The sequence below is a fragment of the Colius striatus genome, unplaced genomic scaffold (genome assembly GCF_028858725.1).
Source record: "Colius striatus isolate bColStr4 unplaced genomic scaffold, bColStr4.1.hap1 scaffold_40, whole genome shotgun sequence".
Lineage (NCBI taxonomy): Eukaryota > Metazoa > Chordata > Aves > Coliiformes > Coliidae > Colius > Colius striatus.
Genome location: NW_026908523.1, coordinates 2,006,730 through 2,025,838, shown reverse-complemented (window position 1 = coordinate 2,025,838; position 19,109 = coordinate 2,006,730). Strand labels below are relative to the sequence as shown.

Sequence of the window (19,109 nt, the reverse complement as noted above, 5' to 3'; positions counted from 1 at the left end):
CCTCTGGGGAGTCAGCCAGTGCTCCCAGTTTGGTGCCATCAGGGAGCTCACTGAGGGTCCCTCTGTCCCCGCATGGGGTGTCTGTATGTGGGTGTGAGGTGACATCCCTGCAGTGCCCCCCATGGCCGTGGGGCTGAGTGTGGAGCATCCATGTGCAGCGAGGCCGTCCCAGGGGCCAGGAGCTGCGATTGGCGTCTCTGCGAGGCCGAAGGAGCAGCCCCGGCAGGAGCAGTGGGGCTGGGGGTGTGTCGGGGCCCCGCGGGGCTGTGCCTGGGCTGGGTGCCAGGAGGAAACCTCAGGCTTCCTGGCCGGGCGCTGTGGGGGAAGCACAGCGAGTGCTGCGAGGCCGCGGGGGCTGCGGTTTGTGCAGCTGCAGCTGCAGCTCCCGATGCATCTGCCTGCAGGGAACAACGGCCCCTGGGGGACACGGGAACGGTTGGGGACACGCTGGGGCCTGTCCTGCTGCCGGGCTGGGGACGTGTCCCAGCGCGGCTCCTGCCGGGGCCCTGTCCTGAGGCTCTCCAGGAGGGATGTTCCTGCAGGCCGGGGCTGCAGCTCTGCCCCCAGCCCAGGGCTGTCCCACAGGGGCTGCAGCAGGGCAGGGGCTGTTCCCTTTCCACCCCGACACAGAGCCAGAGCAGCCCCACAGCTCGGGGCTGGAGGACACTGCCCTCGTGGGTTCTCTGATGAGTGTAGCCCTGGGGATGCTCAGTGCTCCCAGTGCTCCCAGTTGAGGGCCTGGAGACCCATTTCCCCTCTGCGCCTGCCTCGGCCCATAACTCTGCCCCGTGGCAGCAGCCGTGGCACCTGCATTGGGACCGTGGTGTCCCTCATATATGGGCATGAAGGGCACTGGAGAAGCTCATTGGCGGGCTGAGCTGTGTCAGAGGGGAGAGAGCTCCTGATCTCATCTCAAAAGGTGCTGCTGCTTGGATTGGCTCCTGCAGCTGCGTTGGCATCTCTCAGAGATCTCACCCTGCCATCAGCAGCAGCCCCACGAGGGTGCGGGAGCCGTGCCGGGGAGTGGGGAGCAGCAGGGCTGTGCCCGCGGGGCAGGAGGCTCAGGATGGGCACGGAGGGACTCCTGTGGCCTCGGGTGCTGTGGCTGCTCCTCGGGCTGCAGCTGTGCAGGGGAAGTGCTGGCTCCCTTGTCCCACAGCCCAGGGCCAGTGGGCACCAGCGTACTCATCGGGATACCTCTGGCAATTCGGTTTCTTCACGGGTGCCGCTGGGACGAGGGGCAGAAGGTGCTCAAGGGAGTGGATGCTGTGCCTGTGTGGGTGGGAGAGGGAGGTGTGGGGCTGGGGCACGGGGCCATACGGGGGTTGCTGTGCTGGGGAGGAGAGAGGGGACATGGGAAAGGGGTGGTTGAATTAGTGGGGATGTGCTGCAGGCTGTGGGGCTGTGAATGGTACAGCAGGTCTGCTGCTGGGCAGCCTCAGCCCTTTGCAGAGCTGGGGAGAAAAGAGACCCCCAGACTGCCCCAGGGACAGCCCAGGATGGGGAGGGCTGTCCCTCAGGTGCCTTTACCTCTGGCTGGGCAGAGGGGACCTCAGAGCTGTAGTCTGGAGCTCAGTGCTCTCCTGACCAGCCCCGTGTTGGCGTTTCAGGGGCTGCAGAGTTGAGGCTGGTGGATGACGGCAGCCGCTGCGCTGGGAGAGTGGAGGTGGAACACGAGGCACAGTGGGGCACTGTGTGTGGTGTCATCTGGAACTTGAAAGATGCAGCAGTGGTTTGCAAGCAGCTGGGATGTGGGTCTTCTGTTCAAGCTTTTCGTCACGGAAATTTCGGTCCAGGATCTGGCCCCATTTGGTTGATTGATATTCAGTGTCGTGGCTCCGAGCCTGCCCTGTCCAATGTACACACAGCGGATGGGGTGAGAACACTGTGTTCACAGCATGGACGCTGGGGTGAGCTGTTCAGGTAAGAGGCCAGAAAGGGACCTGGCTGTGCCCTCCAGGAGCAATGAGTGTGTGTGAGAGCAGGGTCCAGGCTGGCTGGTCACATTGCCAAGCTGCAGCTGGTGTTGCTGGTGTCTCCAGTCCTGAGAAAGGACAAAAGGAACCCAGCCCGGGTTCTCACCACAAACCTGGGCCCTGAGGTTGCTCAGCCCACTCTCAGTCGGTGCCTGCCCTGCCTCCTCCCTGCCCCATTGTGTCTCAGTTCCCATCTTCCTCCTCCCACTAAGCCAGGAGCAGTCTGGCATTGCCACGGGCCAGGTCCCACCATGCCAGAGGCACCCACAGCCCTGGGGAACGGCAGCAAAAATGACTGGCCACTTCACCTTTCCATGCTTATGATCAGCACCATTTCTAATAAGGAACTGCACTTATTTCTGCTGACACTGTTTACAATGAAAGCTGCTTGTTTGGTTTTTAACAGGCAGAGATTTCTGGCGTGCACCCACCCATGCAGGAAAGAAGATTTTGTGGAAGATGAGCTGACTACCACAGGAGATTCCAGAACACTGGAGCCTCCATGGATCAATTTACCTCAAGATGATTTCCCTCCAGAACAAGTCTCAGGTAAACTGAAAAGAAGACAACTTCTGCTGTCTTGTTGTCCTGCTTCAGTCATTTGGCATCTCATCTCACAGCCACCTGCAAAAAGCAGGTCCCACCACAGGATCTGTCTACAGATGAACTCCAGAGCCAGAATGGCAACATGTGCTGCAATCTGATACCACACTGTTTCTGTCACATCATGATGCAAGCCCATGTGCCAGGTGTTTATCATAGTGCAACAAAAAGGTAAATCAGACAATACTGAACAGCTTCTGATCTTCCATCATCTTCATTTGTAACCTGGCCCTTTCGCCCACAGACACATAAAAAACTCCTCTCATCTTTAACGTTTCTCTAAACCTTAACATCAACAATGTCTTCAACACTAGAGTTTGCGTCCTTCACAAAAAATGGGGATGTGAAAATATTCTGCTCTCAATACAGACTTCTCCTCCACTTCTTACAGTGTGATGTCAACACTCCTAAGGTTACAGCTGAGATTTGAAGCTTGGAAAAGCATAATTCTCTTAGAGAATTGGTAGTAGGTTGTTGGGTTGTTTTTAAAGAGAATGATGATGATTCTATGAAAGAATGTCATAATCTGAGTAAAAGCACAGTCCTTGATAGATTGAAAGTCATTTATGTCGATGTTGAATGAGCTCTACTTAGGATATGCATTTTTATGAGGGATACAAACTAATTAATTTCATTGACAGTGAACTTTTCTGGTGTCTCTAAGGGAAGATGGTATTGATGTGTTTCACAGGTATAAAGCCCAATATGCCCCACATGGAATATTAGCCCCAAGCTTTGAAACCAGAACCAAGACAGAAAAGCTCTATGAATGCAGTTCTGTCAAGACTGTGATGCACTCCTTTTGCTTTGCTGTTGGGGTTTGTGTTTTGCTCCTAAGGACCACTGTAACAATCTCAAAACCTTCAGCTCTTGGGAAAAGCTGAAGTAACTCAACCATTGTATAACCACACTTCCAAAGACTCCAGTAAAGTACAGAGATCTCAATGAACAAGGACATGAGGGATGGTTATGTGTAAGCTGCTGAGGAGTGCAGTGTCTCCTGTGTCTTCAAGTTTAATGAACATGCTGCACTGGATGGCAGCAATGAAGGGTCTGGAGAACCCATTGCTTTAGCTCTTCCCATCTGCACAAACCCTATGGTCATGTACACATCTCACACTGTACCTGACCTGAGTGCTCTGCCTACCAGAGGGCGGTTTTGTCAGAACAGAATGTACCTAGTGCAGCACTGAATTCAAACAGTTCTGCTGCTGGTTTCCAGTCAAATGACAGTTTCTGTGTTGGAACTACATGGGGTTTATTTTTTTTGAGTGATCTGGATAGAAAGAATCACATAGTGCCTGTGTCTGTTATTCTAAGGTCAGGAAGGAAGGAGGAAGCAAAATGAAGACAGTGAATGGCATTCCAAGGGCAGCCTTCAGCACACAAAGCCCAGGACAGGGTATTCTCCAGAGGACCCAGTCTATCAAGGGAACTCTTTCCACAAGAAGGTCAAAGACACTGACACAACAGCCAATCAATACAAGATGCATTTTTATTTCAATCTTCAGAAAGGTGCAGTTGTGCAAGGGGATCTGCAGCCAGAAGGGGATGGAGAGCTGCTCATCCATGGGGTGAAGCTGGGCAAAGCCTTGACTGTGGCTGGAGAAATGTCTTCAAGCCTCAAAGGCAGAGAAAAAGCAGCAGGGCAGAGTGCCCCAGGAACTGCTTCAGAGTTGGAAATGGATGGAGGGTCACATCAAATGTGAGGAGAAAGCTTTCTGGCTGAAAGCAGGTCAAAAATAACAGCCTGGGTCTATGAAATCAGAAGGGTAGTAGAAAGGAATTCTTCCAGAAGGAAGGAATTGTCATTCCATTTGTTTCAATGGCATTTGAATTCCTTCCCTTACTGGGGAAGAAGGGACAGACAGTGCAGGGGAGGTTGCACTGCGGGGTGCTGCTCTGCTTCCACACAGCTGAAGGGCAGCGAGTACAAGCTCCAGAATAGAAACGTGCAAAGGCTCTTGGCTGAAGGCGATTTCCTCCTTCCCTCCAAGTGTGTTCTGGAGACTGATGCCCTGTAAGAGCACAGAGGGGACAAGGGCCATGGCCATCTGAAGGGATGTCCATCGAAATCAACTGGAAGGTGGTGAATCATGCCCCAGATTTCAGCGTGCCTTGTGCAGGCTTTCTGGGAGTTCTCCTGGAACCCCACCAGACGGGCACACTCTGAAACAGATGCTGGAGTTTGTTTCCAGTGACTGAAGGTATTGATCTGACCAGAAGCTGTTGCTGTGCTGTATGCAGCTGTTGGCAGCTGTAGCACTGTCAATCCAAGCTGGCCATGGATCTGTTGAGTCTTCTTCTTGTTAAGAACCTGGTGATTGGTACTTGCCAAGGGAATGCCCAGAATGCCAATGTCTTTAACTCCTACTGCATAAAATGTGGGGTTGGCGTGAGCACTTAAAGGTGAAAAGGGAAAATAGACACCAACACCCAAAGAATCCACATGTTAGAGTTTCAAAAGAACAAAGTGAACTTACCTTTGCTCCTTGTTGAGTTTGGACAGTAGCTTTACAGTGCATAGATTGCATCTAAGACTAAGCACAACCATTCTCACTGTCAGCCCTTTACACCTTTACTCACCTGTTAGGCAAGGGAGGGCAGGTGACCTCTTCTGCTTGCCACAGTTGATGTCACAGAAGCCAGGCTACAGCTGATGTCATAGCAGCCAGACTGGTTTAAAAAACAAGAGTTTTCGTTGCTCCCTGTGACTCTCAGTCCAAACCTTCTCACACACTCTGGGACCCTCCAAGTGTGGTGTTCAGATCTCTGTTTCAGTCTGAAACTAAAGAAATATCCCTGCAGTCTGTTTCTTTTCCTGAAGAGCTGGTTTGGTGAATTTTGAAGGCAAAATGAGGGCACAGAGCACCTCTGCTTTGTTTTAGCCACCCAGTATGATTTTGCTGCCCCCTCCAAGACCTTGCTGCACAGGTGTTGATGCATTTCTGTGTCTTTCCAAAACAGAAGTCTGTCTCCATCAGGACTGTGGAGGAACACTGCTGTGCTGCAGACAGGCTCCCAGGGAGAAGTTTACTCTCTCCAAAACGTGCAACTGCAGCAGGACAGCAGTCTCCTTACTCATGAGTGTCAGAAATCCCACTGCCACAAATGGCATCCTGCCAGGGAAATGAGAAAACCAAGGTGCTCTTCTTGTTGAAACCTTACTTTCTGTCCAAGGAATTATTGTCATGAAAGCCAGTCCTACCCTTGAGCCTTGCTTGCATATGAAAAGCCAAGAAACATACAACAAAAGCTTGGCAAAGAGAAAGAAATGAGTATATTGCCCAGCGCTTTGCCATTCTTGTCCCGTATCTGAACTATGCAAGAGGATAAGACAAAAAGGTTTAAAGACTCCAAAGCTCTGTAGAATGTGCCCCATCAAACCAGAAGAAAACCTTCTTTAAGTAGGAACAGTGAATCACACACATGTTTTCCTTGCATTCCTCCCTGCTGGGAGCACACTGCTGCCCTGGGCTCATTTGCACTGGAAAATCAGTTACTGTGCTGAAAGACCCATTGTTGTCACCAACACCTCACCAGCAAAGCATCACACTTCCAACTGCATGAAAACAGGGCAGGAAAGTTTGTCCAGTGTGGTCATGTCCATTTTTACCCAAAGTCCATCTCACTGGGCTTTGCTCAGACTTCCTGGAAAACGAATTCTAATGGAGAACACTTAGTCAAGGTCAGTTAATTACTCTCTGGCTCCAAGGAATAAGTAGGAAGGAAAGCAAGAGAGGGGGAACAAAGCTGTGGGAATGGGCACAGGGAGATGGCAGCGCTGCAGCAGCTGTGCTGGGATCTGTGGTGTCCTGGAAAGAAGTTCTGTGCTGGCATCCACGGGCTGTCACGCTTTTCAGTGTCACCTAGGACAAGCTGGCATCATTTCAAGTGGCACCTGGGTTATTCTGCAGGTTCAAGCAGGCCTTTCACTGAACCATCTGCAGTGGCTTTCCAAGTGAAGCACTGCACAGGTGTCTGTCCTTGGCTCTTGCACTGAAGCCAGAAGTCATTGTTTCCTCTCTGTGCCATGAAGGTTTCAAGGGTGCTGGCTACTTCCTTCAGTGCTAGACTGAGAACTCTGTGTCTTGGGAGAAGGAGCCTTCTCCCTTGCTATGCTTTACTTCTTCAGTGGGAGGCTTTGGTTCAGGACTCTGCAGCAGTCCACAGCTGTGGCTCACCAGACCTTCCTTAGACATTGCTAGCTTGTAATTGAGCATACTCACCTGCTTCTCTGGGGAGGCTTCAAACTAATGGCATGGAAGGAGGAGCTGCTACTGCTGGACTCTGCAGCTTTTTGACAGCAGTCAGAGCAAAAAGAATCTCCTATGAGCACAGGGTGGCTTTTGACAAAAGAAACCCAGCACAATGGAGCACAGGTCTCCTGTTGGCCTGATGACAAACCACAATGGCAACCACAAACTCCTAGAGCAGAGGAGGTGGGAAGGGACCTCCACAGACTGGAGCCCAACCCTCCTGCTCAAAGCAAGGCCAACTACAGCAGGTTGCCCAGGGCCATGTCCAGTCAGGTCTCAAACCTCTCCAAAGAGATGACTCCAAAGCCTCGCTCAGCAACTCGCCTCCTTTTTGTCCCTGCACTTTCTTTTGTTCAACCACAGCAGCAAAACGTTCTGTTGAGACCAAATATCCCGTGTTTCAGTTTCTGCCTGACGCCTTTTCTGTCACTTGGCAGCACTGAGAAGAGCCAGGCTCTGTCTTCTTAATATGAAGCCCAGGATAAGGACTTGCTAAAGGAGGAGCCAAGACTTGGTAAACACAGGCAGCTTTTGTAGAGCAGAGCATTCTCAGAGAGGAAGCTGACACCTGAGAAGCGAAATGCTGTGATGCAGAGGCACTTACCTCAGTCCTTGACCAACTCCTGAACTCCAGGGAGCACCTGGACAAAAGTCCCCACGTCCACTACAAACCTATGGCTAGAACATACCTGCAACTCAACTCATACAATACTTACCCAGCATAAATCCATGGTACATGGAAAGAAAGGATCAGCTGTGCCAGAGAAATCTTGTACCTTCTGAAATGCTCAACTGAGCACCAGAGGAAGGGCAAAAATCCCCATCCACTACAAACTTATGGCCAGAATATAGCTGAAACTAAACCAATGAGATCCTTATCCAGTGTAAGTCCATGGTATGGAAAGGAAATGGTGCCACTGGAAAGGATCAGCAGTGCCAGAGAAATCTGGTACCTTAAATGTTCAACTTTTATCCCAGCCTGAGCTTTTTAAACAGGCAAAAACTGATGAGAAAAGTCTGTGGATGATGAGGCAGCTTCACTCACAGAACAAATCCTCCTCACACAGTACATTTCCCTTCCCTGGGTGCTTGGCTGAAGATCCTGTCATTGTTCCAGACCCACCATCAAGCCAGGCTTCAACAATGACTCCCAAACCAAAGGGATGGAGGTTGTCAGTTAATAGACTCCAAAGAACTGCAGTGATGGCCAGTTTTTCTGGGGAGGAAGCCCAGCTCTCTCCAATTAACACCATGTTTCTTCATCTCACTTCTCACAGGTCAGGTGCAATGAAAGAGACACCAAAAATCTTCCTTCACATCTTTTCTGACCCTAAGCAGCACAAGCAGATGAGGAGAGCTGCCATGCAGATGGGTATGCACATTGCTAGCAGAGCTGCTTTGGCTTGGTGCATTCCAGATGGTGAAAGTCAGATGATAGTGATCAAGGAATATTCCAAAGCAAAAGAGAAAGTGGGGATACACTCAGATCTCATCTCCTGGTTAAGAGGCACATTCCTCCCAGCTGCTGACTGATGCCATGTGGTCTCTGCCACCGAGCAGGACCTCAAACACAGCAAAAAAAGCTTGGTAAGAGCCCAGGATGTGAAAGGGAGTGGTGGAACTCAGAGCAGACACAGTTATGCCAGGCTGCAAGGTGCTGCATGCCACCAAGCAGGTGGGCAGGCTCTGAATGGGAGATCCAGCTGGGCTTGCTTCCCTTTGCAGTCTGCTCCCCTGCCAGCAGCAAGCATGGGAGCTCTCCAGCAAGACTCAGCCCAGCAAGTCTTGGGCCCAAAGCATCTGAAGCTGAGAGCAACACCACCAGATGCCCCTGGAACATGAAGGCTTCCAGCATGGCCGAGAGACCATCACCATCCAAAAGCAATGAGGAGGTTTGACAGAGAAGAGAGAAAACATTGCCCAGCACACAGTTTTGCTGCAAATGATTTTAGGATGGAGGCCAGAAAGTGCAAAATGCACAAGAGTGTTCTCCAGGCTGGAGGTGCAAGAGCAGCAGGCAAGAAACCAAAATGGGCCAGAGTAGCCCTGACAAGGGGCTGTGCTCAATGCCACAGCAGATGAGAAGCAAGCCCTGAGGATGGCCCACAAGAAGTGTATAGAAAGCTTCCTCCCCCTGGATGTGGGCACCAGGGCCACTGTTGTGGAGCAGCAGATGTAGGTACTTGCCAAAAAATGGCTCAAAGGAGCTAAAGGCTATGCTCAGTGCTGCAGAGGAAGGCAAAAAAAACCCTCCAGGGACACTTGCTAGTCCACCTTGGGGAAAAAAAGCCTTCCTCCTGTCAGCTGGAGGGCACGAGAGGCCGCCTTGGTGGTGCACGACAGCAGGCAGTAGCCCAGCCCAAATGGACCAAAGGAGCCCTGACACTTAAGCAGTCATGCTGAATGCTGCAGAGGAAGGCAAAAAACCCCTGGGGACCTGTGCCAACGTGCCCCAGGGGAAGATTCCTTCCTGATCCCAGTGCTGGCGATCGGCTACTCCCTGAGCATGTGAGCAGACCTGCCTCCTGGTCCCACGGGCTGCTCATGCCTCCCACGAGATGCACAAGCCTCTCTTCTCCCTCAACCTAGAGCCATCTCTGGGGCTTCCCTGAGTGGCCAAATGCCCCAGGCCTGATCGACCTTGGGGACAAGAATCCATCCCACGCCTGGCAGTGAGTGCTCCAAAGCATCAGGACCCCTATTGCTTACGGCTGCTGCCCCTTGCTCCACAGGGGATGAGGATGGTGAGCTCTGCAATGCCCCTCCAGAAGGCAGTCCTGTGTTCTGGCTCCTGCTCTGCAGCTGAAGAAGATTCCTTGTCCCTCAGATGAGCTTGGAAAGTGGCTTAGCCAGGAGCAGCTGCAAACCTCCAGCCTCTGGCTTGCCTTCCTCCCTCAGCCCCATCAAGAGCTTCCTCTCAGGTGGCTGCCCAGGCCAGATCTGGCAGCAGGACCTGGGAGGACCCCCCTTTTATACTCTCCTGGGCACTGTGATGTCATCATTCTCAGCTGACACCACTGCTGTTAGGGGACACATTCGTTGCCAGGTGCTGGCACTGTGGTATCATCATTCTCAGGTGATATCATTGCTCCTGGGTGATGACACTGTGACATCATCATTGCCAGGTGACTGTTGCCTTTCAAGTGAATGTGAGAATTCCTTTAGATGTGAAGAGCATCAGCTCAGCTACTGACAGATTCCCTTATTTCACGTCCATTCTTTCTGTGACTCTGTGTGTTGCTGTGAAGTACACACACAGCATTCCAGCTGCCAACATGAGGCTGTCACTGATGTCACAGAGCTCCACAAACAGTGGCCTGGGCCTGGTCAAGTGGATTTCACACCTGGCCAAGAACTAGGCATGTTCTCTTTTTGGTTAGGTCATTTGTAAAACAATTCCTGTTCAATCTGGTGATAACAAGCCGCTAAATCTTCTCTCCCAGATGAGTCTGCACTATGTTAAACATCAACTGGTTCATGTTTTGGTTTCTCTTACCTCCCACCAAATGTGCAGCACACCAGGCTGAGCCATAGCAGGTACAGCTCCTGCAATGTTGCCTTTCTTTAAAGACCAGCCCACCTGCTGTGGCTGTGTAAATAAACACATCCTCCAATGACTTTTGTGGTAAGAACTTGCTCAACATTATTTCTCAACCAAATACTTCCTAGGTAAGATGTACATCATCTAGGAAGAAGCTCTAAGGTACTGGCTTACAGCTTTCTCATCATGCTGGCTTGATGGAAACACTGTCTTTAGTGGAACACAGCACAAAGGCTGAGCGGGTGTCATGGTTTGCCATGACAGCCTTTTCTGGTAAGGGGGAAGGGGCTGTAAAGGTGGCTCCTGTAAGAAGTTGCTCACAACTCTCCCCTGCTCTGAGCCAGGCCCACTGCTGGGGCTGAGCCAATGAGACGCCTCCACCATCACTTTTTAAGAAGGCAGAGGAAGTTTCTTCCTCCATCTTCTTCCTTCTTCTGCCCTTTGTTCTTCTTCTGGCTGGTGGAACTGCTGCAAGGAGTAGGAACAGTGAGAGGAACAACCATATGGACTCCAAGGTCAGTGATGAAAGAGAGGAGGAGGTGTGCTGCAGCAGACACTCCCCGGCATTCTATGGAGAGACCTGGTGACGCTGAGGTTTATTTTCATTTCTTTAAAGACCCTGCATCAGGGGCAGAGACTCATTTTGCTAAAGCTGACCCTGGACCAGGGGCAGCGATTCACTTCATTAAAGGCCCCGAGCCAGGGACAGTGACTATGGCAGGAGCCGGCTGTGTCCCGAGGAAGGGACCCAATATCCACAGCTGTAACTGTGGGGAGGAACCCATGACAAAGCAGCTCATTCAACTTATGCCCAGAAGAGGCCTTGTCCCGAGAGAGGGACCCTGTAACTGCAGAAACTGCAACCGTGGTGAAGAATCCACACCAGAGACATTCCCCAAGGACTGTGTCCCATGTGAGGGACCCTGTATGGGCAGAAGCCGCGGCTGTTGGGAACAACCCACCCCAGAGAAGTTGGATAAGGACTGTGTCCCGGGGGAGGGACCCCGTGTTAGAGCAGGGAAGAATGCCAGGAGTTGTCCTCATCTGAGCAGAGAGAAGTGGCAGAGCCCATCTGTGAGAGAGTGAGCACATCCCCCATTCCCTGCCCCCCTGAGCCGCTGAGGGGGGAGGAGGGAGAGATCTGGGGAGCAGTGAGCTGGGCCTGGGAAGAAAGGAGGGCTGGGGGAGGGAGATCTTAAAGCTCTGGTTGTAATTTTCTCACCATCCTGCTCCCTTTTTGCTTTTATTCCGTTCTGTTTCTTGTAGAATAACCTTTCCTCCTTTCCTCTCTCAGTCGAGCACTGGAGTCTGTTTTACCCAGAACTGTAACTGGCAGCGAGCCCTCCCTGCCCTTGTCTCCATCCACAACAACCTTGGTGATCTTTTTACTCCCATTTCGCTGGGTCTCTGCCATCCTAACAAGGGTGGGGGTGGATGGGGGCACCGAGCAAGAGACTGTCGTGGTGCTGCTGGGCTGGCTGGGCCAAACCACGACAACCACCAATGTCAGCAACCCCGTGCCTCTGGCACTTCATTCCTTACTTACCATATTCTTCATGTTGAGCATTCTCTTTCACATGGCTCAGCTGTGTCTGTCAAACAGTGACCTACCCATCCCACAGGAACTCACCCAGGTGGGCCCTGAATGTCTCCAGAGAAGGAGACTCCACAACCCATCTGGGCAGCCTCACAGGGAAGAAATCCTTCCCCGCAGTTCTTCTGCATGCCTTGTTTGGGGATTCACCACTCACACTCTCTTAGGCAATACCAGTCATGTACATGCAATAATGTGTCTGAAATACGTCCAGACTACAAAAGAAACCCTGGTTTTGTACTGAAAAAGATTCAATCCATGTGAAGTGACGGGGAATCTACAAGCTGCTGTGAACAGGCCCATTTGACACACCGTTCACAGGAGTTACATCGCTTTATTAACGTCACAGTGCCAACCTTATACTCACGGGTACTGAAGGGCTGCATTTATGACACAGACCATTCCAATGTTCTTTCAAGAGACCCTCGGTTCTCTTTTCTCCTCGGTGCTATGGCTTCCAAAAGGAACACCACGGTCGCCCAGTTTGTGCCTCTCGCGGTCGCCCAGTTTGTCAGCCTCTGACTGTACTGAGTAGAGGTCAGGATGGGTCAGTCCTTTGCGGGTGTGGGGGGCAGCTGTGGGGTGTCTGTGACATCAGAGGCCGTGCCAGCGGGGGGCGGCTATAAAGGGGCACCAGGGGCAGCACGGGCCCAGTACGCGCTGGGACAGCGGTGAGCGCGCAGGCGGCAGGAGGAGGGGGACGGCGGCAGGCTGCGCTCTGCCCCGGCACCCAGGGCCCAGCCGCCGGCAGGGCTGGCACAGCCCTTGTGCCTCCCACCTGCCTCGGCCCCTCTCCAACCGGCCCCCGCTCCTGGCCCCTGTTTTCCCCGCTGCCAGCTCCCTCCCTCCCACCCCACTGAACCCATTCGCTCTCTCTCCCTGCAGATCATGGCGCTCGTGCGCTTCTTCACCAATCTGCTGTCGCTCTTCATCCCAGAGGCACAGCAGTGTTACGCCAGGATGAACGAGGCCGTGTTGAAGCCGACAGAAGAGCAGCTGATCCAGCAGGCGAGAGAAATACATGAGATGCTGCTCATCAGCTCCAGTTTCCTGGTGCCGCTGAGGCAGCCGAGGCAGCCCGTCATTTCCTGGGAAGACCTGATCGTTGCTGCAGTCCTGGTCCTGCTCTTGGGACTGTACTGGTGGACCAGGAGAAGGAGCCCTGACACAGACGACAGCAGCAGTGAGGGGAGCTCAGGCAGTGACACACACTGCCAGGAGGTAGAAAGCGAAGGAGAAACTGTTGAAGAGAGGCACCACGCTTTGATTTATGAGAGGCGCATCCAGTGGACAGTGCTCAGTCTGTGCTACACCAGCAGCACGGTGCAGGAGCTGCTGGGTGACCTCCTCCGTTTATTGCAAGGGCGCTTGGCCAACAGTTCCTCCCCGGAGCTGCAGCCAGCCATCGGCGTGGGCAGCGCCTTCGAAGGCTGGAATCCTTGCGACAGCGACGTCACATACCGCATGCTCGTGCCCCTGAAGGCCCCCCATGGCTACTCCTTCCACCTGGAGCCAGACTTTGCACAGGAACTGCCGGGAAAGAACTTCTGCGTCCGTGTGTCCCCGGAGTGCACCTGCAGCGCAGAGGAGCCGGCAGGAGACGCGCCGTGCTTCCTCCACTACCCTGAGGAGCCACGGAGGAGGAATCAGGGTCCCAGTGTCCTCGACACCCTCTGCACTGGCCCTTACCTCGATGTTCATAAAACTGCCCTCTGGTTCCAGAACTTGGTGACGTCAGCCTGGGGGGAGCTGCCTCAGTCTCGCCGCTACCGGATGCAGCTGCAGCTCTCCAGACACTCCTGCAAGCTGAAGCTGTCAAACGCCGCCCGAGCACCTCTCTTTGTCGAGCTGCTTTTTGGCGTGCAGCAAGGTGACTCAGACATCTTTGTGAGCAGCCAAACTGCAGCAGGTTTCTTCACCCCACGCACGACGTGGCCTGAGACCTGCGCTGTGGCAGAGGCCAAGTTCTTCAGGCACGTGGCCAGGAACGCCCCGCCTGGCAGCTACCACCTCAACTGCCTGCAGCTCTGCGCTCGCATGGTGCCAGGAACGGGCTTTTCCACCTATATCATCAAGACGGTTGTGATGCACCTCCTGACCACCACTCCCCTGTCAGACTGGCGCAGGAGGTATCTGCTGCCGCGCCTGAAGGAAATCATGCGGTACCTGCGCCGCAGAGTGGAGGAGAAGCGCCTCAACCACTTCTTCTTTGGCAACCACAACGTGCCCGAGGAGATCGTCTTGCCTCCTGCCTTCCGAGAGGCCGAACCCATCAACCTCTTCCAGCACCTGACAGACGATACGGCTGCCCACGCCGAGGCACTGCGTGACTGTGAGCAGCTGCAAGATCGGCTCACAGGACGGCTCATCCGTGAGGATGAAAGAGGTCTTGAGGCAGAGAGCTGAGGGGAGTGGGAGCCGATGTAGCTGAAGGGGCCATTGCCAGGAGCCTGGCAAGAGAGACTCAGCACTGCCCATTAGCGATTGCTCTCGCTCCCTGAGGTGTCTCTGGGAGCTTGACCTTGTACATAGTTTCTTGTTTGAAGAAGTAGTTGAGTAAACGGTCGTTTGAAGAAACGCCCGGCCTGTGAGCGTCCGTGTGTCCCTCTGTGGGGAACGCAGGTCCAGGCTACTGGCTTCTGGGCTGCCCAGAGGCAGGGAGCATTCAGCACAATCACAGCACCTTAAGGTTTGGAAGGGACCTCAAAAGATCATCTAGTTCAACCCCTCTGCCAGAGCAGGACCACCTAGAGTAGGTCACACAGGAACTCGTCCAGGTGGGTTTGGAATGTCTCCAGAGAAGGAGACTCACGTGCTGTTCCTAAGCAGGCTGTGACTCCATGGGAAGCCCACGATGGAGCTGCACATTGAAGAGCTGCAGCCTGTAGAAGGGCTCCCACGCTGGACCACTTTGCGAGGAGCTGCAGCCCATGGGAAGGGCTCACTTCAGAGAGTTCATTGCAGGGGTACAGCTGCATTCTTGCCACAGCTTGCAGAGGGGTCTCTGGTCTGGTGCTCCTCCTTCCTTCCTCCTTCTCTGACTGTGGGGTGCGTGTGGTCGCCTCCATCGTGTATCACTCACACCTCCTGCCAGCACTTCAAACTCCCGTCCCTAAATACTCTGGCAGAGGCACCAGATTGGCCCAGCCGGGCCGGAGGTGGGTGTGAGCCCAGGAGCTGGGGGAGAGGCTGAGAACTCTTTACTGGGTCTTCACTGCAACCCCCTCCTCCTGTTACCAAGCAAAAGCTGATCCTTGCTAAGCCATGACAGAAGGCCAGAGCCCTTCTAGAATTAAATGTAGCCAGGGATGTTAAGGACAGGAATGAGGCATTTGTCAAGTACCTCAGCAGCAGAAGGATGGTGAGGGGGAATGTGGGCCCTCTGCTAAATGCTGATGGTGCTCTGGTGTCTGAGGATGCAGAGAAGGCTGAAGTACTGAATGCCTGAAAACACTGAAAGTACTGAAAACAGGGAGCAGCTGAGAAGAAGTAAAAGCAGGATATGTTTAACCACAGCTGTGCTGAGATTTGGCTTAAACTAAGTGTGAGCTTTAGCAATTAACCAATGAGCTCGTGCCGAGCAGCACATTGCTTTGCAGATGTAACCAGTAAACGTTATGTTACTGTCACCTGAATTCTGTACTATTGTATAAATATCAGTGTGTATGACTAATAAATGGGCTTTGAGCATTGAGCTTTGGACATTGACTCTACCTCCTTGAGGATATGTCTCTGACTCTGGAAGCTCCCATGCATCATCCAGCAGGTCAATCCTCAGCCTCTACTGATGCTCCTTCCCAGCTGCAGGACTCTGCCCTTGTCCTTATTGAACCTCGTGAGGTTCCTCTCTGCCCAACTCTCCAGCTGGATGAGATCCCACTGAATGGCAGCACAGCCTCTGGGGAATCAGCCAGTGCTCCCAGTTTGGTGCCAGCAGGGAACTTGCTGAGGGTCCCTCTGTGCCCTCACCCAGGTGGTTGATGAAGACGTTGAACCAGACAGACCCCAGAACCCATCCCTGTGGAACTCCACTGACCCCAGCCTCCAACTCGACTCTGTGCCATCGATCCCCACCCTCTGGGCTCTGTCATTCAGCAGCTCTCCATCCACCTCACTGTCCACCCATCCAAGCTTTTTTTTTGCTTCCAAACCCTCCTCTGGGGGCCCAAACCCTCCCTTTTAGCTTCCAGTGCCTTGAGGCCTAAGCCCCCATGTAAATCTTTCAAACCTCACTTGGTGACCCAAACCCTAATTTTTCCTCCCAAAGCCCAGTTTTCACCTTCCAAACCTTGGGATTAGATTTCAAATCGTCCTCTTCTAGGTCCAAACCATCACCTTTCTTTTCAAAGTCTCATTTTTGTGCACAAACCCACATTCCTTTGCTTCCAAACACTCAATTTTAACCTCAAAAGGCTCATTTTGAGGCCCAAATGCTCATTTTGAGCTTCCAAAGCCTGCTTTTTGCTTTTTCTAACCTTATTGCTTGGAGCACAGTCCTCCAGTTTTTAATTCCAAAGTCTCACTTTGTGCCCCAAGTTGTTCTTTTTAGCTTTAACCTGTTCCTTTTCAGCTTTCAATCGCTCATTTTCGGGTCTCAACCTCAGTTATCAGCATCCAAAGCCTCGTTTTAGCTTTCTAACACACCTTGTTGTGTAAACCCCCTCCTTTTGAGCTGCCAAGGCCTCCCCTGGGAGGGCACAAGCAGGAGCTGGGCAGATGCTGCCCTTGTGTGTCTCTGTGCCCGTGCGGCCGCTGCGTGCCGCGTCCCCTCACACCCCAGGCTGCACATGGGTAGTGCCTGGGGGTACCCAGGGAGGGCCTTGGGTGGCCGCCCCTGTGTCAGCGTGTGCCCGGCACCCCGTGTCCCGTCCCTGCCCACCACACAGCACACACCGGCCCCAGCCTCTCGCCCCCCACCCTGCAGGGAGCCCTCAGCGCTGAGAAGGGCCCCTGAGCTCAGCCTTCTCCTCTGCAGGGCCGCAGCCTCTGCTGCCCACAGCCATGTGCCGGCCCCTCAGCACTCGGCCCCTCGGGGCCTGTGTCCAGCAGCTCCCGTCTCTCTGGCCCTGCCTCTGCCTCTGCCTGTGGCTCAGGGGCTTTGCAGCACAGGGTGGGAGGGGCCAGAGCCCGCCCTGAGGCGCCGCCGCCTCTGATTGGCTGCAGGGCTGTCACTGCCCTGCCTGGTCCCGCCCTCCCTGAGGCGCCGCCGCCTCTGATTGGCTGCGGGGCTGTCACTGCCCTGCCTGGTCCCGCCCTCCCTGAGGCGCCGCCGCCTCTGATTGGCTGCGGGGCTGTCACTGCCCTGCCTGGTCCCGCCCGCCCTGAGGCGCCGCCGCCTCTGATTGGCCGCCGCTCACACGTCAATCAGGGCTGTGCCCGCCTGCTGCGCTGCCATTGGCTGCCCCGGGGCTGGGCGCTGAGGGAGCCTCTGGCTCAGGCACAGCAGCTCTGACTGGGATCTGTGTGCTGTGTCAGTGCCCCACAGAGAGCACAGACACACTGAGGCACAGACAGTGCTGCTGCGCGGGGAAATGAGCCGTCAGTGCCCTTGGCTGGCCCAGCAATGAACAGGGACGGCTGCCAGCCCCTGCCCAGGGCTACAGCTCCCACATGGCCCAGGAGCCAACATGGCTGGCTGGTAGCCAGTGCCCCAGGCCTACAGCTCCCACACGCCCCGGGGCCTCCTTCCTGCTGCCTGACCCTGCAGGGACACCAGCCCCTGGCCAGGCCCCCCTGACCCTGCAGCCCCATGGCCGCCTCCCCGGGGCTGCACAGGCCCAGCCCCAGGAGAAGCCAGAGGAGGAGGAGGAGGAGATATGGGGGAGGAGCAGGGCAGAGGGACAGAGCAGGAAAGGGATGGAGCTTAAGGAGACAGGGAGTGCAGGAGGAAAAAGAGCAACAAGCAGCAGCAGAGAGGGACAGAGAGAGGATTGGAAGGGCAGAAAGGAGGATGGGGAATACACAGTCACAGGCTGGAAGAGGGACAGGGGGGCAGAGAGACAGAAAAGGCAGCAGAACAGTGGAGTGACAGAGAAATGGGACAGGGATTAGGACAGAAGGGAATAGGGAAGGAGAGAGAAAGGGAGAGACAGGGACAGAAGGCAGGGGCAGAGAAGAGAAGGAAGGGAAAGCATCCAGAGAGAGCAAGGAGCAGAGGGATGTGGATCAGCAGAAGGAGGCGCAGGAGGGTGGAACAGCGATGGGCTGAGAGAGTCAGAGGAAGAGATAAAAGGGGGTGAGGAGCAGGATGGAGGCCTGGAGAGAAGAGAGAAGAGAGAAGCTCCAACCAGCTGAGCAAGAGAGTTGGGCAGGAAAGTGGGGACAGGCTGTGGGGGAGAGGGAAAATAAGGCCAGGAATCACAACATGGTGATAGAAAAAGGCAAAGGACAGGGAGCAGGAGAGGAGAAAAAATAGCAACAGGATGTAGGACACACAGGGAGGGGTTAGAAAATACAGACAAGGAGTCTACAGAGAAAGAGGAAAAAAAAACAGTGGTGGGGTAAAGACAAAGGGTGGAAGTAACAGATGAGGGCAGGGAGCCAGAACCGATGGGGAGGGACCAAAGCCAGCAATTCTGGACAACTGCCCTCATTCCTTGAGCAGTGCCCAGGAGCTGCATTAGCAGGAGCCTCCAGAAATGTGGTGCCTGCAAAAGGCCTGTCCTGGGCCCAGCCCTGCACCCTGAGAGTGCTGCCGACCAGCACCTTGTCCAGTGGCCAGCCCTGGGGAAGGGAAATCACCCAGCCAGGCTTTGCTTTTGTGTGATGGTTTTGCTTTCAAAAAGCAACTGTCTATCCACGACTTCAATAACATTTGCTCTTGCTTCCTGGGGAAAGGGCAGTGTCCACAAAGCCTTCCAATAGGGCTAACATTGCATTTCAAAGAGAGCACAGCAGAATGAGAAAGAACTGGAATCCAATCCAAGACAGAAGAAGAGACACATCTTCTACCTACTGACCTTGAGACACTTGATCAGATCCCAGTGTGCAAGGAGTTCAGAGCAAAGGAGTTTCAGTGCGTGATCCCCACGGGCATCGTTGTGTGCAAACACATCAGGTGACCACTCCTCTACATTCTGCAAGAGGGGGAAGGAAAGAGAGTGAATGTGCTCATCCCTTGGACAATGACAGTTCCA

General features: G+C 53.8%; 1 protein-coding gene across 1 annotated transcript; it reads left to right on the top strand.

The window, feature by feature from the left end:
• Positions 1-150: 150 nt before the first annotated feature.
• LOC133629371 (inositol 1,4,5-trisphosphate receptor-interacting protein-like 1) lies at positions 151-14,379 on the top strand. Its single transcript, XM_062020025.1, has 2 exons — positions 151-360; positions 12,859-14,379. Exons 1-2 carry the CDS (start codon positions 151-153, stop codon positions 14,377-14,379), a joined length of 1,731 nt encoding a protein of 576 aa, XP_061876009.1.
• The last annotated feature ends 4,730 nt before the right edge of the window (positions 14,380-19,109 follow it).

Excerpts from the sequence above, each read along its gene's own strand:
- LOC133629371 (XM_062020025.1), top strand. The coding sequence starts at position 151 with ATGTGCAGCGAGGCCGTCCCAGGGGCCAGGAGCTGCGATTGGCGTCTC. Across the intron at positions 361-12,858 it reads GCGAGGCCGCGGGGGCTGCG|ATCATGGCGCTCGTGCGCTT; the intron begins GTTTGTGCAGCT and ends CTCTCCCTGCAG.